General features: G+C 58.7%; 9 protein-coding genes across 9 annotated transcripts; 7 read left to right on the top strand and 2 right to left on the bottom strand.

Moving 5' to 3' along the window:
* Window positions 1-1189: 1189 nt before the first annotated feature.
* BXZ73DRAFT_99058 (acid proteinase) lies at window positions 1190-2133 on the top strand (the record flags this gene model as incomplete). The annotated part of the gene is made up of 3 exons (XM_048027878.1): window positions 1190-1411; window positions 1484-1661; window positions 1730-2133. The coding sequence occupies 3 exons, from the start codon at window positions 1190-1192 to the stop codon at window positions 2131-2133; spliced, it is 804 nt and encodes a 267-aa protein (XP_047880186.1).
* A 1789-nt stretch (window positions 2134-3922) lies between these two features.
* On the top strand, window positions 3923-4862 carry BXZ73DRAFT_88802 (aspergillopepsin; the record flags this gene model as incomplete). The annotated part of the gene is made up of 3 exons (XM_048025086.1): window positions 3923-4147; window positions 4211-4388; window positions 4459-4862. The coding sequence occupies 3 exons, from the start codon at window positions 3923-3925 to the stop codon at window positions 4860-4862; spliced, it is 807 nt and encodes a 268-aa protein (XP_047880185.1).
* A 1222-nt stretch (window positions 4863-6084) lies between these two features.
* BXZ73DRAFT_43212 (uncharacterized protein) lies at window positions 6085-7831 on the top strand (the record flags this gene model as incomplete). The annotated part of the gene is made up of 2 exons (XM_048019100.1): window positions 6085-6390; window positions 6443-7831. 2 exons carry the CDS (start codon window positions 6085-6087, stop codon window positions 7829-7831), a joined length of 1695 nt encoding a protein of 564 aa, XP_047880184.1.
* Window positions 7832-9841: 2010 nt separating this feature from the next.
* Window positions 9842-11219, bottom strand: BXZ73DRAFT_99055 (uncharacterized protein; the record flags this gene model as incomplete). The annotated part of the gene is made up of 2 exons (XM_048027877.1): window positions 9842-10260; window positions 10316-11219. The coding sequence occupies 2 exons, from the start codon at window positions 11217-11219 to the stop codon at window positions 9842-9844; spliced, it is 1323 nt and encodes a 440-aa protein (XP_047880183.1).
* Window positions 11220-13042: 1823 nt separating this feature from the next.
* Window positions 13043-14286, top strand: BXZ73DRAFT_99054 (alpha/beta-hydrolase; the record flags this gene model as incomplete). Its single annotated transcript, XM_048027876.1, has 5 exons — window positions 13043-13359; window positions 13430-13640; window positions 13701-13835; window positions 13891-13993; window positions 14051-14286. The coding sequence occupies 5 exons, from the start codon at window positions 13043-13045 to the stop codon at window positions 14284-14286; spliced, it is 1002 nt and encodes a 333-aa protein (XP_047880182.1).
* A 2271-nt stretch (window positions 14287-16557) lies between these two features.
* On the top strand, window positions 16558-17875 carry BXZ73DRAFT_88800 (2-nitropropane dioxygenase; the record flags this gene model as incomplete). Its single annotated transcript, XM_048025085.1, has 6 exons — window positions 16558-16594; window positions 16657-16715; window positions 16767-16809; window positions 16870-17214; window positions 17278-17747; window positions 17804-17875. The coding sequence occupies 6 exons, from the start codon at window positions 16558-16560 to the stop codon at window positions 17873-17875; spliced, it is 1026 nt and encodes a 341-aa protein (XP_047880181.1).
* A 409-nt stretch (window positions 17876-18284) lies between these two features.
* BXZ73DRAFT_99052 (uncharacterized protein) lies at window positions 18285-19608 on the top strand (the record flags this gene model as incomplete). The annotated part of the gene is made up of 3 exons (XM_048027875.1): window positions 18285-18515; window positions 18993-19089; window positions 19154-19608. 3 exons carry the CDS (start codon window positions 18285-18287, stop codon window positions 19606-19608), a joined length of 783 nt encoding a protein of 260 aa, XP_047880180.1.
* A 3028-nt stretch (window positions 19609-22636) lies between these two features.
* BXZ73DRAFT_43265 (uncharacterized protein) lies at window positions 22637-22870 on the top strand (the record flags this gene model as incomplete). Its single annotated transcript, XM_048019110.1, has 1 exon — window positions 22637-22870. A coding segment is annotated over one exon (234 nt), but the record flags the coding sequence as incomplete, so codon positions are not given.
* A 943-nt stretch (window positions 22871-23813) lies between these two features.
* BXZ73DRAFT_75675 (uncharacterized protein) lies at window positions 23814-24495 on the bottom strand (the record flags this gene model as incomplete). Its single annotated transcript, XM_048022250.1, has 2 exons — window positions 23814-24244; window positions 24279-24495. The coding sequence occupies 2 exons, from the start codon at window positions 24493-24495 to the stop codon at window positions 23814-23816; spliced, it is 648 nt and encodes a 215-aa protein (XP_047880178.1).
* Window positions 24496-26862: the final 2367 nt, after the last annotated feature.

Below are 26862 nucleotides of genomic sequence, written 5' to 3'. Positions count from 1 at the left end.
ACTCGGCCACACCGCCGGCGCTGCGCCACGAACTCAAACACCAGGCGGTGCTGCAGACCGTCCACCGCCACATCCACTCGGAGACATGGTCATTACACGGACATGCTCGGGCGAGCACTCAGCTTATATCCACTGAACACCGCATGGACACTGCCGGAGCCGCGAGCGGTCCACTCGGCCGTGGTCTCAAGCACGTCATCCTTCATCCTGCCTCTGGAAGGTGGCAACACAGAGATAGGAGAGATACTAGATCCTTCTCATGTCAACGAAGCCGTGGTGAGAATGCAGCTAGGTGGTTCCTCTTTCCCATGACATTGAGACCGGTATGGCTGACATATTCCATGTGGCGTACAGAACACTCAGAGCTTTCATCTTCCAAGACTCGGCCCCAGTATTGAAAAGGTTTCAGACATTAAGTTTGGCGTTGCTACGAAAAAAGCGGGCTTGAGATTGCGTCGGAGGTCATGCTTCTCACAACCGGTGTGTATATCGTATCCGTGTGAACCCACTTGCAGCCTATTCATTTCTCACACGCAGGGCACCCGGGGTAGCTTTGGCCGGCCCTTCCTTCATCACAGAGCAAGATTTACCCACAACAGCACATGCCTTATGTTCTTCTCGCACGGAGACAACCTTGTTCAGGCATTCAAGTTTGCCTTCTATCGATGCATGGATATGACACAGCATACGCGCCGCACGCGCGCTGTGACACCGCTCTCACGATCCCGGCTCCCTTCGTTCCAGTAATCACCCTATCCGAAAATCTGAACGAGTGCGCTCCCGCGAGGGTGAGAGCTATTCTTGTAATCGACTTCGCGGAATGCCAACGCCGCCCCATAGCCGGAAGTCCAGTGCAGACTCACTGTGGCATCCATCGCCTTCTTTCCTCGTGTTGCTGAGAAAACACTTCCCCTTCCCGACATGGGCGCGCGTGTTTCCTCATACTCACCCTGGGTCAAGTGACGAGCGAAGCACCTGGGCCATGCGTGCGAGCCTCTGCGGGTCCGCCCAAGAAGCACCCAAACGGGCTGTTCCACCTCCTTCGAACTTTGCGCGGATTGGCGCTGCTGAGGGGCAGATACGCGCGTAGGTCGTGTATAAAGCTCTCCGCGGTCCCCGCCTCGCTCCTCAGCTCGGTCTTGCCAAGCCCTCCCGCCTTCGCCGCCCACCGCCTCCTCTCGACCTCACGATGTTCGCCTCCGCCTTCCTCGTCAACGTCCTCCTCGCGACTGCCGCGTTTGCGATCCCGACCTCGCGCGAGCGTCTGAACCAGCGCGTTGCGCGCCGCCTCGGGCTCGACCACCAGTCCGGCGTCAAGGTTGCGAGCTCGTCGGACATCGCGGCGACCGGGAACACCACGCACGCCGAGTTCAGCTCCAACTGGTCAGGCGCCGTTCTCGTCCAAGGCAGCGTACGTGTTCCTTCTCACCGAAACGAGCGGTGGGGATGTTTTTGCTAAGTGCTTGTGGTTCCCGTCTTGCAGGGCACGTTCAAGTCGGTGACCGGAACCTTCACGATCCCGACGCCGAAGGAGCCCTCTGGTGGCTCCGGTACTCACTCCGCGTCTGCATGGGTCGGCATCGACGGCGACACCTGCGGCACCGCCATCCTCCAGACCGGTATTGACTTCACCGTCTCCGGCACGCGCACCTCCTTCGATGGTACGCCATCCTCTCCCAGTCTCTCTGCGTACTCCCTACTGACGCGCTTTCTCTCTCTTCCCGCATAGCCTGGTTCGAGTGGTTCCCCGACTTCGCGCACGACTTCAGCGGCATCTCCCTCAGCCCCGGCAACTCCATCACCGTCTCCGTTGTCGCGACCTCGACCACGGGCGGGACCGCGACGATCGTGAACCACTCGACGGGCCAGACCGTCTCGCACACGTTCTCCGGCCAGCCCGCGCTCTGCCAGGAGAACGCGGAGTGGATCGTGGAGGACTTCGAGTCCGGGAACTCGCTCGTCCCGCTCGCCAACTGGGGCACCGTCACCTTCACCGGCGCCAGCGCGGGCACGTCCTCCGGCACCGTCACGCCCTCGGGCGCGACGATCATCAACATGGAGCAGAACGGGCGCGTGCTCACGAACGCGGCCGCGAGCGGCTCGTCCGTCACCGTCCAGTACACCGGCCCTTGAGCGGCGCGCGCGCGGGCCGAGCACTGTTGGACACTTATTACAAACCTCGAGCGCGGAGGCGGGCGGGGGTTGGTTGCAAAAGCAGTAGGTAGCTGTGTCTTTACGATCGCGACGCTTTGCGTGGAATGAACACTTCAGATGTACCACCATTCGGAACACGGCGCTTGCACGGCGCGAATAAAGTACTGGCGGGCTGCTGATGTAAGCGCTCCACGGGACCACGTGCCGTCGCGCGTCTTGTTGGAGGCGGGCGTTTTGTGCGTCTTGTTCTTCGTCTACCACCACATCCAGAGCAGACATGGTGTATGCGGGAGCGGTGGTTATGTCGCCCTTGGAAATAGCTTTGGGAGCTTTTTTCACGCGGCTGTCGCACTGGTGAGTGCTGGAAGCGTTCCTGTGATCCTTCCAGCTCACCGTCTCCGACGTCGATAGCGGTCGTTGCCGCAAGCAGCTGGCCGGAGCGCCTTCCTTTGCTAGCTTCTCTATCTCCCGGTGTTTGGCGCGACTCGCAGATGGAAGGAGGGATCGCCCAGGAGCGTCTGGTGACAACCAGTTGGCCGGGTAAACGTTCGTTTTCGAATGCGCAGTTCAGACCGGCTAAATCGAGCCTACGGCGACAGGCATCGGTGAGTAGCCAGGCCCGACGCATCAAATATTGTTGAAGATGCACGGACTCACATGGTACAATCGACGACTAGCACGCCTCACAGCTATCCAAACAGCGATCTGGAGTCTGGATCCTTCCACTACATACACGGCGATATTCTATCCCGCTGTCGTGTGCACCGTCACCACCTTCGACGACGATACGACGATCGGCCCTATTCAACAGCTTGTGTGCATACTGCGTCTGTGATAGTCAGCATCAGCCCGGCGGTATCCCGCCCGACAGCGCCAGTGACCGAGTCCTCGGAGCCACGCCGCTCCACCGCCTCGCACATGGCCACACTGATACCTGGTAAGTGGTGCTACAATCCTGGAGGTCTCGCCGCTGTCCCCATGCCATCTTAACAGGCGCTCGTGCCCCGCATCGCACAATTGGACTTGCGATAAACCGGTACCGCCTGACGTTCGAGATGTCAAGGAATGGATGCTGCCCGACGGTCTTCTCCAACTTTGCCACCATCGCGGGCGGCGTCCGCATCAGGTGGTACGGCGGTGATGTGGTTCCAGGATTATCTGGTGCGTGATTTTGCGGTGACTAATGGCAAATCTTGCGATTCACACACGACGAGCAGGACTGTGTGCTGGGTGCATCTCGACAGCGCAGCAGCCCTGGCACGCCTGTCGGTACCGAACGCAGGGCCTCGCGACGGGAGCATGCTGCTGGAGCTTCGCGCTACCCAAATCGATCCGCAATGGGCTACTCACGTGCAGGCGATCTTGTGCTATTTTTGCAATCATCGTCGCCTAGCACGCTGCTCGCTGCAAGCACCGGTCATGAGCATGGCGTTTGCACCCTCCAGCACCTCGAAATCCTTCTCTACGGCTCCAAGAAACGCGTGTTCTCAGCCCGGCGGTGATAGCAGAAGCGGTGAACCATGTGTGTGCTGTCGCGGAACGCAAGGCACTACGGAACTGACAATTTCCAACCAGACCTGAACACAGTGTGCTCCACTGAAGGTGGTTCGTGCTCGCGCGCAACAGCCCAGCCGCGTTGTTACAGGGCCGAAACGACGCACAATCATCTCGCCTGAACGCATAAAAGCCCGCGTGTCACCGTCCATCGGTCCCCAGCTCGGAGCCCACCAGTTCTGACAGCCTCCTCGTCTCCTCTGCCCTTGTCACGATGGTCGCCTTCACTGTGCTCTCCCAGCTCCTCCTCGCCGCCTCCGCGCTCGCCGTGCCCACCTCGAGTGAGCGCTTCGCGTCCCGCGCCGCGCGCCGCGCCGCCGGCCTCAACCGCCAGTCGCGGCCCAAGATCGCCTCGTCCGGGCTCTCGGCCGAGTTCACGAACAGCTCGAACGTCGACTACAGCAGCAACTGGTCCGGCGCCGTCCTCGTCGCGTCCACGGTGCGTACGCTCTCGGCGTTCCGGGGCTGCGGTTGCTGACTTGCCCCCCGACGGTCGGTCTAGGCGACGTACAAGTCCGTTACGGGCACGTTCACCGTCCCGAGCCCCAAGGAGCCCTCGGGCGGGTCGGGCGAGCACTCCGCGTCGGCTTGGGTCGGCATCGACGGCGACACCTGCGGGACTGCGATCCTCCAGACCGGCCTTGACTTCACGATCTCGGGCTCGAGCGTGAGCTACGATGGTGCGTTCTCGGATATCGCCACCTTAGCGCCACCGCCGCATCCCTCGTGCTCACGCGCCCGCGCCGGCAGCCTGGTACGAGTGGTACCCCGACTACGCGTACGACTTCTCCGGGATCTCCTTCTCCTCCGGGGACACCGTCACCGTCACCGTCACCGCGACGTCCAAGACGGCGGGGACGGCGAAGATCACGAACGTCTCGACGGGCAAGTCCGTCTCGCACTCGTTCTCGGGCCAGCCGAGCCTGTGCGAGTACAACGCGGAGTGGATCGTCGAGGACTTCGAGGAGGGCTCGTCGCTCGTGCCGTTCGCGAACTTCGGCACCGTCACCTTCACGAACGCGAAGGCGACGACGAACAGCGGCTCGACGGTGACGCCCTCGGGCTCGGACCTGATCGACATCGAGCAGAACGGGAAGGTGCTCACGTCGGTGTCGACCTCGGGCAGCACCGTCACCGTCAAGTACACCGGGTAAGGGCTCGGTGCGGTTGGCGGACGTCTTGACGTTTGCGACGAATGGGAAGGATTTGGAGGCGGATTTGTAGTCGTTTTTCGGATTCGTGGTGTGCTTGTTGTTGTACTCTTCACGATGCGCGACGAAATGGAAAGGAGCACGTTGTACCTGTATAACAAGGGGGCCTTCAACGGCTTCGTCGGGTCTCCCTCTGCCAATAAAGACGGCAGCTGCCGGATGTGTGCGGTCCGGTGGCCCGGGACGGGCCGACCGGCACCAACCTCGGCTGCATGCACCAGTGACTTCACTGCGTCAAACGAACGCATTTCGAAGTTGTCTTCCATCCACATCATGACCGCCGACCCCCGCAAAACATCCTCCCGCGTTCCTCCTAAGATCTCGGACAGGATCATACGGCACCTTGATCCACATGCCGATATGAAGACGCCTCTGGGCTGCTCCCAGGTTTCCCAAGTCGAACCGTATCCCGACCGTCCCTCGCCATCTTCATGTTCACGCACGCTCACGCGGAGCCACCAAAATCCACACTGCTTATCTTCTCTTCCCTTACTGGGTGCTATCTTTCGCACTGCTGCACACGATGCAGACTTCCCGATCCTGTCTCCGACGTCGATCATACCTCCTTGATCTCACTCGCACGCCCCCGTCTCGCACTCGCGCTTCCCCATCCCACCGCCACGAGCGTGGCCGATCACCCTCGGACGGAACAGAAAACCGGAGGAATGCACGCGAAGACGCCGGCTGTCGTTCTTGCTTGGTATATCTAGATCGCTTTCCGCGCACGGGTGGGTCGCGAAAGTGGTGGTGCGGGCCAGCGTGGGCATCGGCGGAAGCGGAGGGTGGAAGGCACGGTGCGCGCCGTACGTGCTGCCGAAGCGGTGTGGGTAAGGGGTTCCCCGAGTCTTGCCTCAGTCCAACTTCAAATGAGCTCTTTGCAGACGAGGCCGGCCACCGCGCCAGGGAGGGTATGACGTAGCGACGCTCGCGCGGGCCGCGCTGCGGCCAGACGCGTTATTTGCTTGTATTTGCACAAACCTTGAGCTTGCCATACGCGCAGCCCACACGTCGGCGTGGGGTGTCCCCCTCTCGACTCTGCAGTGGAATACCGTCACCACCTCTTCTCACTTCCCTCTTACCTGAAATGCTTAGAAACACGGAGGAAGACATCCCTGGAATCTTCAACTACCACTACGTGGTTCCTGTCACCATTGTCGAACTGCGCATGAGGTACTTTGCAGGCATCATCCGTTCAAAACCATCCTGGTGGGAGAACATTCACGACCCTGTCACTGTCAAGAAGTGGCGGGACGAGATGGTAGAGCATGACCGAGTCACGCACGATGAGCTCTGGGGAGGAGACCTCCGCTTCAAACTATACAAGAAAAAGGCCAACGATGGTGAACGGGGACGCCGTAGGGGAGACGTGAAATGGTGGCCCCGGGAGTTGCTTACAGAGGCCCAGATCAAGTACATTTTTGACGAGCTTCTGCATGCGGCTTCGAAGCGTGACCCATCCACTGGGGTGTTCGTGAGTGATATGATTGTCGTGTTTCGCCCGTGCTGATAATCGTATTATGCAGACGAGCCACATACAGATGGCTTTCGAGTCGCATTCTCTCGTCGATGGCGCTCTCAAAACTCGGCTCGCACGCGCCGTAGTCGCCCTCGAGGACCTCCCCGACGACCAGAAAGTCTGGCACCCGAAATTCAACAACCAGGTTCTTGATCTCGTTCATCCCTCCATGTACCCTCTCTGCATCGGTCACACGTACTTTCGTGTACCTAATCCCAAGGGAGGAGAACCTGTCCTCACGCTACTCGACCGCAAGAAGTACCTTCAAGTACAACCCGCTAGTAACTCATATAACCCTCGCTACTCGGCATCCGATGCCTACCAGTGGCTCCCGACCGACTTCGCTGTCTCTCTTAACGGCGACGTCACAACTGCTGGCTACATCAACAACGCGCACCCGTCGCGGCACCGCGCGCTCTATCCTGTCGTCACCTCCATCGTAGTCCGATTTGTGCCCATGTTCGAGCGTATGATCTCAAGCACTCTCAATATGCAAAGACCCGTGGATTACATCGCGATAGAGGTGGACGGACACGAGTGGTACAACCACCTCGAGGTCAAGGAACCGGAGGACGACGACGATGACAACACCTACAAAGACCGCCACGCGGAGTGGGAGCGCCTGCACAAGTGGCCGCGCATTCCCGATCCGAAACTTTTCACCCCCCTTCCCACCGACGCGCGCACCGAGTTCTCGCTCAAGGGCCGTACGATCCAGGTCATCGTCAAGCTCACGAACGTCCATCTCACCCCCGACAACCCGTTCTACCCGGGCGGCTCGTGGCACGTCGAAGGGATGGGAAACGAGCGGATCGTTGCGACCGGCCTCTACTGCTACACGATGGAGAACGTTACAGAGAGCGGGCTCGCCTTCCGTCACTGCGTGGGGTCCGGGGAGTCGGGGTCGGAGCTCATGTATCAGCAAGGCGACCGCAAAGGATACACCACCGCGTTCGGGTTCGCATGTGATGACCCGTTCAGCCAGCCGCTCGGTCACATCGTCGCCGCGGAGGGAAAATGCGTAGCGTACCCAAACTTCTACCAGCACCGCGTCGAACCGTTTGAGCTCGCGGACAAGACACGGCCTGGGCACATCAAGATCCTCTCGCTCTTCCTCGTCGACCCCACGACGAGGATCTTGTCGACGTCGGACGTCCCGCCCCAGCAACGCGAGTGGGCTATCGCTCAAGCGGAGCAGGTGCCGGCCTTGCAGAAGCTGCCGCGGGAGCTGTACGATATGGTTGTGGGATACGCGGAGGAAGGACTGATGTCGCGCGCGCAGGCGGAGGAGCATCGGGGACGACTGATGAAGGAGCAGGCTGCGTTTACTGAGACTTACAACGAAGAGTCCTTTGAGCAGCTGTTCTGCGGGGTCGAGAATAATGACGATTATTAGACACCATGCCGTCATGTAGTCGGTTAGCACAAGTAGTAGTGCTGAGTGCTCGGACAGCTTGAGCGTTCATGTTCAGGCCTCAACCGTCGACGCACGGACCACTAGACTTGGGAGGGGCGCTGAACGCCACAAGCGCGTTCTTTGGGCGTGTTTGGTGTCTTTCGCACACTTTTCGACCTGCCACGCCAACTGGCTGAACAGCAATATATATGTTCCATGGTAGACTGGTCAAGTTCAGACGCAGGTACTGAATTGGAATAGAGCTCACTGAATAGACATCACATGTAGCACACCTAGAGGCGCTCCGTCAATGTAAGGTCCGTCTTATCTGAAGATCTCAAGCCTTTAGCATGTTTTCCACCGACTCTGCGCCTTTTCGAGTTCCGCTGGCAGCTTCTCGCCGCAGAATTTGTTGATCTTATTGGCGCCTCGGGTTTGGACAACGTAGCCGGTATCGGGCACGATTGGTATGTTGTCCTTCCATTTTGAGACTGACGGGATATATGTCGCTCGCGCTGCGCTACCACGACCGCCATCGTGTGGCTTGCCGTCCGCTTCATCCCTCCCTAGACGGTGCCACTTCACCTCGACGCGAGCATCGTGGACCACTTTTGGGAAGCATGTGCTCGAGTACTGGAAGTTGTTTCGGAGTCCTGCGAAGGCAAGGCATGCCACCTTCAACCGTATCGTTCGCGCTTACGTGCGCCCGCAGGCTGCTCTGCGGGCGGCGCATGAGCGATCTGCGGTAGCTGAGGAGTGTCGGGATCCCTGGCCGCGGTTTCAACTTCTACTCCCGGATTTCGGTGAGCCGGTTTCGCAGAACGTGTTCTCGAGTCTCGATCGTGCGCACTGTCTGACTACGACGTCTTTCTCACCCAGTCACCGTGAAACACGAATTGTGACGTATGGTTCACATGTCACGACATCCTTTCCCGCTGTGCCGCAGCCCCAGAAACTGTGCAGGCTCTCGTCAAACGCTTAAATAGGAGGGAGGACTCCCAGAGAGCAGCAGCAGCCTTCTACGCACAACCATCATGAAGTGCCGTCACGTCTTTCTCGCCGTTGCTTTTGCTGTGACTCAGGGTAAAGTCCCGTTTTCCCGACTGTTAAGCGCGTCGCGCTGACGCCTCATTCGTGACATCAGTCTTTGTCGCCCCCCGCACACGCGGTCCCCATTGTGCGTCTGGCTCCCTAAGTGCACATTGACGATACTAACAGCGCATCGCGGAACCAGCCACCCTGCACTAGTCCGAAGTGCCCCCAGGGTTGATATTCCAAGTCGAGCGTCACGAGGTTAGTTTGCGTTCATCCTTGTCAGTGCAACTCTGGCTCATGATTCTCCGGGCAGGAAAGGATGTAGAAACTGCGTTATAGATTGCAAAGTTGGCTACCTGTGAAATGTTTCATCGAGCTGGGTTGATATGAATTTCATGTACGCCTACGTATGATATCAACACTACATCGTCCTAACGCCCCGAACGGAACCTTCCTCTAAGTCGGCAACCTCTATCGTCCACGCGCCAGCCAAGATGTCCACCATGTGCGCCCACAAAGCGGTCGCTGCCCCGCGCACATCCTCCCCGGTCGTCATGAACAGAGCGAAGCGCGCTTCCCGCACGTCCGCGAGAGGAGCGCGACGGAAGCTCTGCAAGGGCCGCGGATAACGCGCTCGTCAGCGCGCTCGCGGGCATCCAAAAATGGGCTGAGGTTCTGTACATTTTCGTTTGACATCTGACTCGGATTCGAGAGGACGGTCTGCTGGAGTCGTTGGAAAGTAAGCAAGGGGTCTGGTGGCTACTGCGGAAGGCGATTATGGACATTGCATACAGATACAATCTGTTGTTCGAAGTGGATTGGTACGTACGGCCGCCTGATCGCGTCGTCCCACCACAACCCCTGTTAATCAACCTTCTCGTTCCGCCAGCCCTCTCCGAGTCTGACCAACCTGCCCACGGACGACGCGCTGTCCGCCGGTGGACCCGCACGCCGGAATGGCGTGATGCCGCCGTCTTACAGCGGTTCCTCCTGATTGTCGGTGTGAATCTCCACCGCCATTGTCGCCTGTCCAGCGACTCCCAGAGGCAACACCCTCGTCGAAATTTCCGGCACCGTCTTCCACAGCATACGTCCGGCGGCGCGCTCCATCCAGACACTCTTCTCCTCGGGATGGCTATCTATCAATAGCTGGAGGGACACGCTCTCCACGGCTGGAAATCGAGCGTCCGAGATGAGCGCTGCGAGCTCGTCGAGAGCCGCGCGCGATGCGCTCGTGACGGCGCTGGCGGGGAGCCTGAGTTCGGCGTGGCGCAGCCGCGGGCTGTTCCCTCGCGCGAGTCTGCGCGCGATGGCGAGGAGACTCGCTGTCGTGCCCGTGTCCACCTCGATGGTGAGGTTCTCCATATTCGATAAGCTCAAGAGGGAGGGCAGGGCTGCATCGGCGGCGTCAGTTTGCGTGAGAGCGTGCGAGGCAGCGGAATTCCCTACCCAGGTGAGACGGGACGTGGATGGTGAGCTTGCGGACGACCGCCATGAGTTTGGCGAGAGCAGAGACGCGCAGCGTCGTGCAGAGGCCGGGGGTTGACTCCACGGAGTCGTCCCGGCGGAAGATGAGCTCCTCGAGGGTGGTACACGAAGGAGTGCTTGCGATGTAGTGGAGGAGCACGTCCTGACAGTCTTCCTTGCCTGCCGAGGTCCATACTGACAAGGAGTGGAGTGCTGGTCGAGGGCCGCGGTGTGGTGCAGGTATGACATCGATAGGAGAGATCGGGAAGTGGGTGTCGATAACGACGAGGTCGCGCAGATTGGGGATCGCCTCCATGGTCCGTCGGAGGAGCGAGAAAGCCGGGGAGTTGCACCGCCGTAGCTCGAACTTGGTCAGCGCTGTGAAGGTGGGAAGCGAAATGATGGCCTGCTGCGCCGTCGCGCAAGACCAGGCGATGCCGGCCAGGGCGACGGTTTCGAGAGCGGGGACGCGGCCGGCCATGCAGGCGAGAAGTGGGGCCAACGAAGGCGAGTGCTCTTGTAGGTTGCTGTCTTCTTCCAGGAAGAGCGTCCGGAACGGAGGCAGGGACACTGACAGGGATGTTAGAACGACACGGGTGACGAAGAGATATGCTTGATGGGCTGCGAGGTAGCCGACATTGGAGCTGAGGAGGTATCTGCTTGTCGGAAGCCATCCCTGAGAGACAAGAGCGCAACGGAGTAGCGTTTGTCTATCGCCTCTGGGGTCGAGGTAGCGTATGATGTGGTCTGAGACCTCGGGAGGGACGCGGGGAGACCGTCGGCTGGGGTCGATGATCATGTCGAGGAGTAGGGGAGGGGTTCTGGTGGTGACGAGAATCAACGTCGTGCATCGCCTGATGTAGCTTTCGTGCGGAGGCGAAGACATGTCATCCGAGTGTCCACACGACTGGGACCTCGTATGGAAGCTACCGTGACCGTTTCGGATCCGTAGACGCCATCTGTTGCCTCGTGCAGGCGATGTACTTCAATAGGAGCTCACCCGTGACTCTAGTTGACAGGGCGGGGTAGGGATTGTGAAGAACAGGTTCTACGCGCCGATATTGCAGGGCTTGCAAAAAAGCATACTGATCCCCCGTTGACCGCCTGTTTGAAATAGGTTCGTTACACACGGAGTACAATATGGGCGGTTGAGACTCGACGTACCTCGGACGGCTGCATCGAACACTATTACCCCCGTTGTGGACGGAGGACACATGTTTGTCGGTCGGCGGCCAGCAGAGCAACCAGGCGCCGCCCAGGAATCAATCTGGTAGAATCAATCCTGTCGGATCGGGTGAGATCGACTCTCGGCGGCCCGGGGGCCACCGACCAAACACGCCCAATTAAAAGCGTCGCTCGAGGTCGCTCGGAGTCGCGGGCCCCCCGAGCGACGCGACGACCGTCCGCCTCATCCCTCCACGCGTTCTCTTACAATGTCCTGCCACTATCGCCCACTTCGCATCCCTGCCGGCTTCTGAGGCTGCTTGCCTACGCGTTTTCGTCTCGCTCCCGCAAGTGCACCCTGACAGACCCCGGTGCCTCTTCTTCGCGCACCCGGCTCGCGATCTTTCCAGTACTTGGGCTTATGCGAGTACCCTGTACGGAATGTGAAATCAAACGGAGCGCGCGTAGAATGATGACTGGGATAGGCAGCAAGCTCATAGTGCAGGAGAACCGGAACAGGTATAGATTCTCCAGGAATTCCTCTGCTGCGTGCGCATCGTTGCAACATGGCTCTTGTGCGTTTGTGGATGTGTTTTGCGGTGGTCTTTTTTGTATCCAGAACACTCTGTATATCACCTTTATCAATATCCTGCATCAAGCCCCTCGCTTTGAATTGCTTCTGTCCGTCTCGGATGAGCGTTGCCTTCGATGCCACCACCATGCACTCTCACCCGAAGTTCGAGGAGCGATGCACGAGGATGTACACACGGTAATATAGTAAGTGTACGCGCCGAATCTGACCCATTTGTCTTCTTGACGAGTCCAACGAGTCACGTCAACATTCGCCCCGACCTCCCTCGGCCTTTCGCTTTGGTCGTCCCTCAAGGCTCCACGATCTCCTCCAGCTCGCTCACACCACCGCGCGCGAAGCACGTTCACCGGGCCCGCTATTCTGCGTGGTGGGCTTGCTGGATGAATGCGTTCTTCCCCACTTTCTCTATCCGCGACGTCTGGCGTTACTTCGTCTCCGGATGCAAAATGGCGCACGACCACCCCCTCACTGGTCGCGCCGGCAAGGGTGTTTCTGGACTCAGGAAAGAGTAACGAGGTCGAGCTCGCCACGGTCCTGCCAGCGCCTGCATCCACACTTGGTCACCAATATACTGGTACTGCATTCACGCATCTCTACGTTCACCACTCGCTTGTCCTTCTCTGCCATGTACACCCATCCCCGATGTCACGAAGAGCCCTAATATTTGATGGTACGTCTGTCGAATTACAACTCGGAGACTGGGAGTTGTCTTATATGCGTCTACTAGACAGTAGTAATTCCTCCGCTCTTGTGTTAGCTGGTGTCCATGTGCATCATTGCCGCCGTCAACACGTATCACAGAATAGGTTCTGGATGGCGCTGCTGGATGACTCACAGACCCGACGGGCTGTGCATTGACGCCTCATGCCAGGTATATCAACGGAAATCGCCTCCTCCGATCTTGTTCCTTATCAACCCCGACCTCCCCCGTTGCGATTGTTACACCACTCAACATGGATGCTGAAAAGTACAAGAATGTCACCGTTCGTCGCGGATACAAGTATCACTACTACTACTCCCCGGCCACCGCCGGTAAGCCAACGTTGCTCTTCATCCAGGGCTTTCCGTCCACCTCTTTCGACTGGTCGCGCCAAGTCGCCCACTTTACCCCTCTCGGCTACGGCGTCCTCGTTCCCGACTGCCTCGGATACGGGGGCACGTCGAAGCCGACGGACTGGGCCGAGTTTCGCCACAAACTCATCGCGGACGACTTGGTCGATGTCGTCGACACCGAGGGCCTCGCCGACGTTGTCGCGATTGGACACGACTGGTGCGTCCAGTGTTACCTTGTCGTCCCCATGCGCGAGGCAGTGCGTTGCTGAAGCCGTTACTCTTGTCAGGGGAACCGCGCTTGTGTCGGCGCTGGTTCACCACTACCAGGACCGCTTCCACGCGTTCGTGTGGCTGGCGGCCGCATATTTCCCGCCCAACCCGCATGCGTTCGACCTCGAGCAGATGTGCGCGACGCTCAAGGAGGCTACCGGGAGCGAACTCTTCGGGTACTGGAAGCTCTTGACCGCGCCACACGGTGCAAGGCTCATTGAGGAAAAGGTGCGCCCGCCCATTAACGGCACGATTTGCGGCTGGTAGCGATTGATGGTTTGCGGCCAGATGGACAGTTTCTTGCAGTTGCTCTACGCGGCGGATCCAGATGCGTGGATCGAACATTTCTGCCCCAGCGGCGCGATCGACAAGTGGCTTGCAGAAGACCGCAGGCCAGGGCTCCCGAAGTGGCTCTCTGAAGATGTAGGGTGGTCTTATCGCCCTACGACTCGCGAAAGGCTGACGCCTGTTCATCCAGGAATACAAACACATCCGCAACGTTCTGCTGGAAGGAGGGATGACGTCACCGGTCAATTATTACAAAGTCGCTGCGAACAACGGAAACTTGGCCGATCACAAGGGTACAAGTCTCCGGCTGTGGTCCAGCTTATACGCCATCTCACAACCCTTGCCGACAGCTCTCCCGGAGGAGCAGTGGTACATCAAGAAGCCCGTGCTCTTCTTCGCGGCGACTCTCGACCACGTCGGTCGCCACGCGCCGAACGAGGAGACTCTCGCCAAGTATGCGACCAACGCCGAGATCATCGAGCTCAATGTCGGGCACTGGGTACAGTTGGAGGCCACCGACCAGATGAACGAAGGTCTGCAACAATGGTTGCTCAAGCTGCCGCCGGCTTCAGCGTCATTGATGTAGACGCGCATCAATGTCTATGGCGTTCCCAGTACATATTCCACTCTTCCATTCATCGTCGCGAGCTCTCACCCTACTTATCTCACACCGTCTACGAAAGTAGAGCCAAGCAATAGTAACTCGACTTCGACCTAGACACTCATTAGCTCGTGCAGGTACCGTTTCAAGGAAGAACAGTGGGTCTTGCGCACCTCTTGACGCGATCGCGAAGGCCGACCACACTCCACCTTCATTGCCCACACAAAATGGGACAATGCGCCCACCAATACCTCAACGACGCGCTCCCCCAAAGCTGCCGCAACGTCTGAAAACTGGCACCGGTCGCATCACACTCCCGTTATCCGTGTTATCGTCTACCGTGAGAAGGCGGAACGGAGCGCGGAGCGCGGGCGGAGCGAGCTCCGCGATCCCCGCGGTGAACGATGCAGTGGGAAGCACGATGAGGTTGCAGTGCAGCGCGTGCACGAGCAGAGAGAGAGAGAGAGGCGTGGTTAAATGAGAGGACGCACTCGGGCGCTACATTGCGGATGAAGGGACCCAGCGCGCGATGAGGGGGGAGACACATTTGCGATGTAGAGGCTGCAAGTGTTGACAAGAACCCTCATAGACATCTTGTGTCGTGTCGCAACGCTTTGCTGGGCAGAATTCGGGGAGGCGCGGCGTAGGTAGGCGGGATGAGGTCGCAGAGTACTTCCCACTCAAGTACGCGTACATAATGGCGTCTTGGAGGCAGCGGGTGAGTTTTTTGGCACATGTCAAAATGGGACGCACCGTACACGATTCGAACATGGGCGGCTGGGAGATCAAGTTTTCGGGGGTCCAGCCGCTCGAGCTGCGGTTGATTGGAACTCCGCCGTGTCTTTCGGCGATCGCCATCCGGCCAGACACGTGGCAACGCGCGTTCGAACTTGACTGGCTTGCCCTTCCCGTCCTTGTACACATCCACCTGATATTGAGACCCGATCCAGTACCACGGATCTCACGTGTCTCGGGGATGTGCATGATCTTGTGACCACGTCGTTCAAGAAGTTCCATCCCTAACCGCTTCGAAGTGAGCTCCGAGTAAGCTTCTCTCGTGTGCTACGAACGCGCCTCTGACTCAACCATCTATTGTATCAGTAGCATGGACTCGTCTTTCTGAATGGACTACATCTTCCGTCGCCGACACAGCTATGCATCATTACTACTCCTCGCTTGCCGTGCCCGGGAAGCCAACTTTGCTACTTTCCATCAGATTCTGCTCGTTGGTCTCGTCCAGTGACGCACTGCTTGAAGCCCATCGAGTACGGCCGTGTCGTCCCATACTACCTCGGATATGATGGCTCATCCAATACAGAGTCCCGCTGGCAACTTCTCGCTGAAGACATTGCTGAAGACTTTTGGTCGGGTTTTTCGGCACGGTGAGCGTGGATCTGTTCTGCAGTAACATCTCCACCGAGAGCTCACTTGCGTCATTTCCGGAGAGCGCGAGGCCCTCGTCCGCAGCGCCCATGAGTCACCGAAGCGTTACTACACATCCGCATCGATCTGGCCACCAAGGTGCGTGTCTCGCTCCGATTCGCTCGGCCCAGGAGGGCAGCTGATCACTCAGGTGCTCTTCAGCGCTTCAGATATCCGGACGGAAGCAGAAGTCAGTATAGTAAGGCGGTATTCACCAACTACGTCTCGCACGCTGAGATTTTGAACTTGATGTTGGTCACTGGGTGTCTCTTCGGAGGGCGGCGGCACAGGTGGGTGAGGAATCTTTTGCGAGCGAATCCTACACCTCTGTAGCGTGTGCGAAAGATGGTCGGAAATTATCATCTAGGCGAGGGCATTGTTTGAATATCCGGTGAGCAGCGTGGGGTGTTCGAAGGCGTTCATATCGAGCTTCATGATCATGGGGGGTGCCCATGTGAGAGTCGGCACACGTCATCGAGGACAAGCGCCGCCGGACTAGGTGCGTCAGCGCCGACTTGCTAGTCACTCTTGGGATTGGACTGCCAGCAGCATAATGTGTTGCTTGTGAGGTGAGCTACAATCGGTAACACTCGGACGTGCTCATTTCAAACGGTTGCTTCAAATTTACGTCTGATAAATTGCTTTCATCGGGTTCTCGACAGCCCGGCCTGCGGTATCTATCGGACCCAGCTTTCGGACGTAGCAAACGCTGACTTAATTTCCGTTCAGTGCAGGCTATATCCAAGCGTTCAGCGCCCTGCTTTTTCCGCGGCTGCTCTGCATATAAAAACGCATCGATCGTCGACCATCTTAGTTCCTGACGGCAACCACATCATGCAAATAGTCAACACACACCTGACGAGCCTTCTCGGTGAGTGCGACGCAAATGAAATCACTGAGATTGCTTGCTAAGGTGGCCCGTGCGTCCCCCAGGTACTCGCGTGCCGATCGTATCTGCCGCGATGGCAGGCGCGGCTTCCACAGACCTGGCGGTATGTGCATATACGCATGCACAAACCCTTTGACTCACCTCTGTCTGCCAGGTCGAAGTTACACGCGGCGGCGGTTTCGGTTTCGTCGGTGCAGGTACTACCACCTACCCCGCGCATTCGTCCAGCCTCACTGACCCAGCACGTCCGCCCTCAGCGTTCGATGCCCCCGAAAAACTCGCGGCGGACCTGAAGGCGGCGCGGGCGTCCTTCCCCGACCTTGCGCCCACCGCGCCCACGCCGATCGGCGTTGGGTTCATCGGCTGGCTGCTCGACACGGACGAGGTGCGCGGCCGCGCGCTCCTGGCCGCGGCGCTCGCGAGCAACGTCGCCGCCATCTGGCTCGCGTTCGGGGTCGACTTGCGCAAGTGGGTCTTCGCCACGCGCGACGGCGCGGTGCCCCCGGGCGCGCCACGCCCGCTCGTGTTCGTGCAGGTGACGTCGGTGGAGGAGGCGCGGGTCGCGGCGGAGGAGTGGGGCGTGGACGTCGTCGTCGCACAAGGTGCGCTCCTCACTCGCGTTCCGCATTTCCATTCGATATCTGACCGAGATGTCGTGCGTGCAGGGAACGAGTCGGGCGGGCACGGTGGTGCGGCCGCGCCTCCCACTTTCACGCTGGTCTCCGAGGTCCTCGCGAAGCTCGGCCCGTCCGGTCCTCCCGTCCTTGCCGCTGGCGGACTCGCCACTGGGGCACAAATTGCGTCGTGCCTCACCCTGGGCGCCGCGGGTGTGGTGCTCGGCACGCGTTACGTGCTCACGCCTGAGTCTGTGTACCCCGCCGGTGGCAAGGCGCGACTGCTGCGCGCAACGGGGACACACACCGTGCGCACGCTTGCGCTCGACTACGCGCGTGGGACGTACGGGTGGCCGGTGGGCATCGACGGGCGCGGGCTGCGGACCGCGATCGTCGACGACATCGAGAGTGGGGTGGAGCATGCGGAGGTGCAGGCAAAGTTCAAGGCGGGGGACGAGGGGTATACGGTGACGTGGAGCGGGACGGGGGTCGGGTTGATGAACGAGATCAAGCCTGCGAAGGTGAGTGACAGCTTTTGCTTCATTAGGCAGGGTTGGAGGCTGACACGCGATCTTAGCAACTCACTGAGGAACTGCATGCGGATGTCGTGAAGGCGTTTCAGCGCACACAGTCATTTTTCGCGGTATGAAGTTCGAATAGAGCGGACCACTTGATATGTATGATATGTAGCAAAACGACAAATTGGGGCGCAGGGCATGGCAGACGCTCGCATATGGGTTGTCTGCTTGTGCAATTGACCCTTCCCCGAGTCGTCTTCATGCAGTCGCGAGTATAGAGAGCTTGTACGAGTCTGGAGAACCAACTACCGAATTGCCTACGGATCCGTGGCCCACGGACTGCTAATTCCTCCCGCACCCAGCGGAGAGCTTGTCTCCGGGAATGGCCGCGTCGCGTGCTCGTGCGCTCAGTGACGAAAGGAGGTACGGCGGCTCTGCTCGGAGTCAAGAGGCGCAAACCGGGCCGAGCGGGCATCAGCATATGCATCAACTCATCGATCATCGTCGCCATCCATCCTCGTCCTTTGCACCCCCTCCGACATGGCCATCGACCCCAGCCGACAGTCTCCCCGCGTCCCTCCGGAGATCTCAGACGAGATCATAAAACACCTCGATCCAACAGTGGACAGAAAGACACTCCTCCAGTGCGCCCTCGTCTCCCACACCTGGCAAGCAGCCAGCAAATACGTCCTCAGTGCCGAACCCGGGTTCCTTACCCTTGAGAACGCCTACATTTTTGTCGCACGGTTCTGTTCCACTCTTGATCCAACAGTAATGCATCAGCGTCTCATAATAGCGGTTGAGGGGTCCATACCACAAAAGGACCACTCACCATCGTTCGGTGGACTGCTTGTCTCTATTGCTGTTCGGATTCCGACTCTATACGCTCTCTTCGTATTAGACATCGTTTGGAACACCCCGAAGCAAAGCATCCCTTGCCTCTCATCATTTGTGGCGCTCCACCTTCTGCATCTAAGCGACTGTCATTTTCCGTCCTTTTCGCTCCTACGACGCACCCTCGCCACCATCCCTAACTTGGACGAACTCATCATACGAAATGTCCTATTCCCCATTTCTCCGATAGATACCATTACTATATCATACCCATGCACAAGGCCAGTGCTTACCATTTTGGATGTGATATATTCATCGGGGCAAGAAGGCCACGAGAGCGTCCTGCTACACTGCCTAGCAAGCACTCCGTCACGCACATCCCTCGAGAAATTGGCTTTACTCTCCTATTCGAAGCTACCCCCTAGTCTCTTCGCCAATCTCCGTACCGTCGCTCTTCGCAGACTGATGATGGTCGTCGACGACCTCAGCCTCGAAGCTGCGTATTTTCTCGGTACGACTTCCAGTCGCCTCGCTCGCCACAATGCATGCTGACAGCACTGACTTGCGCGGCGCAGATCAGCCCTCCATATCCAATTTACCACGTGTTACACGTCTCACAATCTTGGCCACCAAGGGCACAACAGCGAATCTGCTCGCCGTCGCGCGACGACTCGTGCAAGGGAGTAGTCCTCGTCTGCACGACATCGAATTCTACTGGGACGCGGAGGCCCTCACCAGCGCATCACCCGCAGCCCTCGGCGAACTCGGCGAACTCACATCATGTGCCCCGTTTTCGGCAATGAAGACGGCAACCTTCTTCCTGGATATGGAGCGCAGCTGGGACGGGGAGGATGACTATCACATCGCGGTGAAGGCGGCGTGCGCGTGCGTGGTGGAGATGCTGACAGGCGCTTTGCCCGACTTCGTGCGGAAGACCCAAGTGGAGGTGGACATGTACGGGAACAGTCATGCCCGCGTTCGGATGCCGGTCGTCTCTCCGATCCCGCCCCCTCCTGCGCCATCTCCGTGAATCCCACCCCGAGGTTCCCACCGTTGACAGAGCTTTCTCGCCTTCTCCCCCGTGCCGGACCATGCACCCCTCCCCCAATACACAATTTCAGCACCCCGATCTTCTCAGCCGCTGACAACGTCCCCCGCCCTCCACCTCAGCACAAAAAATCAATTCGAAGTTCATGAACATCCCCGCCCACGTCCGCCGGCGTCAACGCTTCAGCGCGTCATCACTAGCACACACCGCTGCGCCCCGGCATCGTCCTCCTCGGCGCGTATCCTCCTACAGACCTGCCGTCTTCGACATGCATCGAGAACCTACCATTGGGGACCTCGCGCGCGTGCGGGAACGGAGGGTCGCGGCCCCCACCCCCCGAGCGACGCGCTCGGGCTCGTCGTCGCGGCGGCTGCCAGGTTTACGGATCTGTGCGACGCTCGTCGTGTGCGATTCGGCCGCCGTGATCCGCGGGAATGCGAGGGCTAGGACGCGGACAACGTCGGGGAGCGTAGCGTGCCCACGCGCTGGTCGGGTGTGTCGGGAGGACTGTGGTCGCTGTCGAGCCCCGAGGATCTGCGGAAGGTGGGAGAACTTCAAGTCGCGCTGAGGGAAGCAGTCGAAGGCGACGGGCGATGTGAGAATATTGGCGCGTTGTCTGGGCAGAAGGTCTGGATAATCATGGTATATATTTTCCGTTGAGGAACGACATCGTCTATAGAAGTCCATAGACCCCAGCTGCCAAACTAGTGCCGCGGTATATCCTAGCGCTGACGGGGTGCTGTTCGGTGTCGGTCGGCGGAATCCTCTGCACTGTGAAGAGGTCTGTGCGACGTACCTCGCTCATCTTTTCCCCCAGGAAGTGGGACGCGACTGCAGTTCCGCGATCAGTGCAATCACATTCATGAAGCGTCCAAATCGCGGGTGTCTAACATGGCGGAGGTAAATCTGCGCGGCGCGTTCGGCAGTTTATGCCTAGATTACTGGAGGGGCAGCATAGCGGGCGACTGCATGCGGACCTTCCCGAACATGGGGGAGACGGGTACCCATCAGTGAGGTTCTCACGAATTGGGACACCGAGCCTGAGGATGAACTGACCTCTCGCGTGCTGGTGCGACGAACGGAACCGCGCTCGTTCTTGACAGCGTCGTGTGTTCAGGCGAGGTTGGTGGCGTTCTGGGACCGTGCCACGCAACGGTGCGTCACCCTTCTGATCTATGAAGGGAGTAGTAAGTATAGAGCTGGGCACGCCTGATGATGCGGTCATTGCGAAACTCACCCTGCCGATGTACCGCGGCGCAATGTCCGCCGGCCTTGTGTGATGCTAATGCAACGATTGATAGCCAGTGTGAATCTCTATCGTCATTTTCGCCTATCCGACCCCACAGGCAACGCTCCCGTCACAGTTTCCGGCACCCATTTCCACAACACACATCCGGCAGCGCGCTCCATCTAGACACTCCTCACCTCGGGGTGGCTGTCTAATATGAATAGCTGAAAGTATACGCTCTCCGCGGCTGGCGTCCGGAGTGGGCGCCGCGAGCTCGTCGGGAGCCGTGTGCGGTGCTCTCGTGAAGGTGCTGTCAGGGAGTGGAGCGTTGTACAATATGTAGGCGGTGGACGATGGACGTACCTCGGACGGCAGCTGCATCGAGCACCATTGACCCCTTTGGTCCCGCGGTGTGAAGAGAAATATACAGGACAGGCGCAGTTCAAACGTTCATGCTGTGGACGGAGGGCACAGAAGTTGCATGACGTGCAGCGAGCGGCGGGTGCGGGTCCCCGAAGGTTTGTCCGGGGTAGAGGCTAGTAGAGGAGGAGGAGGAGCTACAGTGCCACAGTATGTGTGTCAGAGGTCAGAGAGCAGCTGCCGCCCAAGAGTCAATCTGATAGAATCAATCCTGTCGGATCGGGTGAGATCGACTCTTGGCGGCCCGGGGGCCGCCGACCAAACACGCCCAAAGCGTCGCGAGTCGCGACGCGACGACCGTCGTCCGGCGTGCCTCATCCCTCCGCGCGTTCTCTTATATACGATGTCCTGCCATTACCGCCCACTCCGCATCCTTACCGGCTTCTGAGGCTGCTCTTCTACGCGTTGTTGTCTCGCTCCCGCAAGTACACCCTGACAGACCCCCCTTCGCGCACCCGGCTCGCGATCTTCCCAGCACTTGGGCTTATGCGAATACCCGTGATACGACCGTTCAATCAAACAGAGCGCGCGTAGAATCATGGCTGGGATAGGCAACAAGCTTGTGGTGCAGGAAAACCGGAACAGGTATGGATTCTCCAGGACTTCCTCTAGATGTGTTTTGCGGGGTCGTTTTTTTGTATCCAGAACACCCTGTATATCGCCTTTATCAATCTCCTGCACCTAGCCTCTTGCTTTGAGTTGCTTCCGTCTGCCTGCCGCTCGTCTCGGATGAGCGTTCCCTTCGATGCCACCACTCTGCACTCCCGCTCGAAGTTTAAGAAGCGATGCACGAGGATGTATATACGGCAATGGTGAGTGTATGCGTCGAATCTGACCTATTTGTTTTCTTGACGATTCCAACTAGTGCGGTGGGCTTGCTGGATGAACACATTCTTCCCCACTTTCCCTATCCACTGTGTCTCCATCGCGAAGATGGGCACCATCAGAACTCGCGTCGCCGCGTGCTCGACGACATCGAGCTGGGTCACCGCGGTTATAAGCGATATCTCGAACCGCACTGCATTCGCTAAGCTGGAGGAGGGCAGGTTCAAGTGGGGTGCCAAGGTGATCGAAGTCTCATTGAGCGTGGTGAGTTGCGCTTCCTTTCCTCCCCTTCCAGGCCGCTTGGCTCCACGAGACACCTCGCATTTCCCTTCCTCGTCCGTCTGCTCGCAACGCACTGAGCCCGTGATACTCCACAGCATAGCTGCGTTTATCAGTCTCTCGAGGCCATAAGCTCGTCGGCCGCGACGTTCACACCATCTGGCGATACTTCGTCTCCGGATGCGAAATGGCGCACGACAACCCCCACACTGATCACGACGGCGTCGAACTGCGCATGTGTCCGCGCCTGCATTCAGGCTACTCTTCATCCACGGCTTCCCATCCACCTCCTTCAACCGGTCGTGCCAAGTCGCCCCTTTCGCCCCTCTTGTCTACGGCGTCTTCGTTCCCGATTGTGGAGGATACTGGGGCACCTCGACGCCGAGGGCCTCCCCGACGTGGTCGCGATTGGACACGAGTGGTGCGTCCGGTCTGGATCTATCCCTATACGCGAGGCCGTGCGTTGCTGAAGCCGTCAATCTTGTCAGGTGAACCGCGCGTGTGTCGAAGCTGGTTCACCACTACCAGGACTGCTTCCGCGCGCTCGTGAGGCTCGCGGCCGCGTATTCCCCGCCCAACCCGCATGCGGTCGACCTCGAGCAGATGTGCGCCACGCTCAAGAAGGCTACCGGGAGCGAGCTCTTCGGGTATCGGAGACTCTTGACCGCGCCGCACTTGTCAAGGCTCGCTGAGGAAAAGGTACGCTCGCCTATGAACGGCACGATTTGCGGTCAGATGGACAGCCATCTGAAGATGTAGGGCGTTATTAGTGCACGCCCACTAGCGAAAAGCTGACGTCTTTCCATCTAGGAATACAAGCACATCCTCAGCGTTGTGCTGGAGGGAGGGATGACGTCACCGGTCAACTATTACAAAGTCGCCGCCAACAACGCTCGCGGGCTGTCGTCCAGATGATACGCCATCCCACAACCTCCTTGCCGAAAGCTCCCCCCGAGGAACAGTGGCATCAAGAAGCCCGTTCGCGGCGACTCTCAATCACGTCGGTCGCCACGCACCAAACAGGAGACTCTCGGAAAGTACGCGACCGACTGGAGCTCGACATCGGGCACTGCGTACAGCTGGAGGCCACCGACCAGACTAACAAAGGTCTGCAGTAATGGTCGCTCAAGCTGCCGCCTGCGTTAGCACACTCGATTTGTGTTTGTATTTAGGCGCGAATCAACGGAGTCGGTTGAGTACCCTATGACATGTTCCACTCTTCAATCAGTCATCGCGAGCTCTAATCATATTGATGGTCGTCTATGAAAGTCGAGTCAAGCACAAACAACTCAACTGCCGCCTACACACCCATCAGCTCGCGCAGGTACTGTCGCATGGAACAACGGCGGATCTTGCGTACCTCTTGACGCGGTCGCGAAGGCCGATTGCATTCGACCGCGCGCGATCACTCTCCCAACTCTACTCTTCGACTCCGTCAGACACAACGCTCGCCCTCGCCGACGATCTCCACCTCCACCTTCGTCGCCCACACAAAATGGGGCAATGCTCTCGCCAGGACCTCGACGGCGCCCGCCCCCAGTGTCGCCGCAACGTCCGGCCCCGGTCGCGTCGCGCTCCTATTCTTTGCGTTTTCGTCCACCATGAGAAGGCGGAAGCTCGCGCTCCGAAGACCGACAAACGGAGCGCGGAGGGCGAGCGTCGCAAGCTCCTCGATCCCCGCGGTGAACGATGTGGCGGGATGCCTGACGACGAGGTCGTGCAGCGCGTCGCTGGTCTCGCCCGCGAGGGCACGCAGGACCGCTCGAAAGTCCGCGGCGGTACTGTTATGCATCGAGATCTTGAGGTTCGCCGTCCCGTGCAGTTTGGAAAGGGAGGGCACGTCTACGGCGGTGATGTGAGTTTCCGCTGAGGACGCGGGAGTCGCAGTGAAGGCTCATACCGGTGTGGGACGGAACGGCTATGGTGACTGTGGGGACATCCCTCATGATCTCTGCAAGAGCGGTGGTGCGCTGCAGCGTGTACGGACGTGGGTTTGATGCTCCGGGGGACGGCCTGAAATGGAAGTCGCTGATGTAGGACCCGTGTGTGCCACATCTGCGGATAGTAACGCTCATCGACGCATCGACCGCAGTCGGTTGACAAGGCCATCGCCACATTGTGCATGGCATGACTCGCCTCTCCCCTTGACCGCTCCTTGCTCCCATGTCCGTTATCGACTCCCACTGGCCGTGTCCCCGCGTCCCACTGAGTGTCGCCGAGAATATCATACGACAACTTTCACCCCGCAACGACAGACAGACGCTTTGCGCCTGTGCCACCGTTTCCCGCACTTGGCTCCCTGCAATCAGATGGCGTGTCCTATGGTCCGGAGGCGCACGGCTCGCAGTTGAACAAGCGGATGTATTCGTGAGTATCATTTAGTCATAGATGTCCCAGCGCGCATAGAGACTGGCGCCAGAATCGATCATCACCAGAAGTGTTACTGTCCTCGCTCGCATGGCTCACCACGCTCCTGTCCTTCCCTCCCAGGTCCGGGGGGATATTGTCTGGACTGCAAGTCCCCACGAAAGCATCCTCGCCGTTTCGACATCCACTTCTGTCACTGCACTCTATCTGATCTGCTGCGCGCTGCCCTCTTTCTCATCCCTTCGTCGCACCATCACCTCCATTTCGACCTTGTATACCTTCCGCGTCCGGGGCCTCCGATTTTTTGTGCCTCCGACGGACACTGAGAATCAATATCTCGAAGAATCCACATCACTTCAACACTTTGAAATCCACATCGATTCGGAGTCCGACGAGTTGAGCGGTGCAAGACGATTGCTGAAGTGGCTGGCCAGCACACCAACACGGACCTCCATCACCATTCGTGTCCTCATGAAGCAGCTCACGAGCCTAAGTTACAGCCCTTCGGTGAAGCCTTCGACCGCCATTGATCAACTCCTACGTGTATATGGTAGCAAAATCTTCTACAGTTATAATTTCGCGACTTTTCCGGACTGGGCCCGTTAGTAGTACACGGCTCACGCGCCCGTGACGCTTCCCGCTTACCTTCGCGATTCATTCCACAGAATTCCCATTATTTCGTCCAGGCCTCGAGCACTTGCAAGATCTCACACTCTGTCTCACAAACGGCAGTCCCAAGGACCTCCTGGCGCTCGTATGCACACTCGGGGACGGGTACATCCCAGAGCTGCGCAAGCTCACACTCGCCCTTCCTCAAGTCGCGCTCTCTCGTGCGGTCGAGTCCCTCGCGACACTCGCGGAACTAGCCAGGTTGATCGGGCGCAACCGTTTTGCTGGCTTGGAGACGATGCCGTTCACCCTGATCGTCGAGGACTCCGAGGAGAGCTGTTGATTCCTTACATTATCTTATCTCATATGATGCAGCTCGAGGACGGACGTCCGATACTGGCCATACCTATTTTAGTTTAGTTGGTACTGTACAGTTCCTCGGCTCTCTCCGAGACGCCCCGGCACAGCGCTCGCTCGACCGCTCGCCCATACCTCAGTCGCTATTGTCCCCGACTGAGGTATGTTTCTATTCATATATTGTTCCTCTATTTCTGTACTTACGTATCTTGTACCTAGCTCGCACTCACACTGTGTGTCGTTAGGTACAGCAATTCAGTCGCTATTGTCCCCGACTGAGCTCGCACTCACACTGTGTGTCGTTAGGTTATGAGCCCTGTCCGCGTCTAGACAGAGCGAGCTCACCTACACGGCGGACTATACCCGTGATCAAATACGCATCACGAAGAGGAGCTGTCCAGCTCCTGAATGCCCAAATCCGACCCGGATCCAGACCCCACATCCACTCCACCGAGTCCCGGTCCGATGGCAGGTTCTTCTGGCGCCGGATCCTCGCCGGACGCGTGGGTCATCCCTTCAATGTCCGGTTCTCTCCCCACGACGCATCCGCTCACCGGAGAAGAGACTTACACGCCATGGTCGAAGAGGATGACAGCTGCGTTCCGACATGCCGGAGTTTGGGAGGTTGTCCAAGGCAGCACCCCAAGATCGACCAGCGACACTGCGCAGGCCGCCGAGTGGGACCGGAAGAACAATGCCGCATCCAGCTGGATTCTCCAGACGGTCGACGCAAGTATCGTTGTCACGATCGATCTCGATAAGACAGCACACCAGCAGTGGACCGCGCTCAAGAACGAATACTCTCGCACCACCATCCACTCCGCGGTTGGTTACTTTTCCATTCTCAACTCTCACTTATCCTCCGTCAACGGCCTTGAAGATCACATCCGCGCCTATCAAGATGCCGTCTTCCACATCCGCGCTGCAGGATTCGACTTCGCCGACGACCTCGCTGCGGGCCTTTTCCTGGCCACTCTTCGCGATCAACCGGGTGAAGGCACACAATGGAAGTCTTGGGCGGCCACCATCCCATTCGACTCGACCACCAAGACGACCCTCGAGCACGTCACGGTCGGCGCTCGCAACCAACGACGCCTTGCGCTCGGTATTGCGACAGCCACGACAACGTCGCAGGATACCGTCATGGTCAC

This window comes from Epithele typhae (assembly GCF_022376455.1).
Source record: "Epithele typhae strain CBS 203.58 chromosome Unknown BXZ73scaffold_10, whole genome shotgun sequence".
NCBI lineage: Eukaryota > Fungi > Basidiomycota > Agaricomycetes > Polyporales > Epitheliaceae > Epithele > Epithele typhae.
This window is presented reverse-complemented; position numbering and strand designations above follow the sequence as displayed.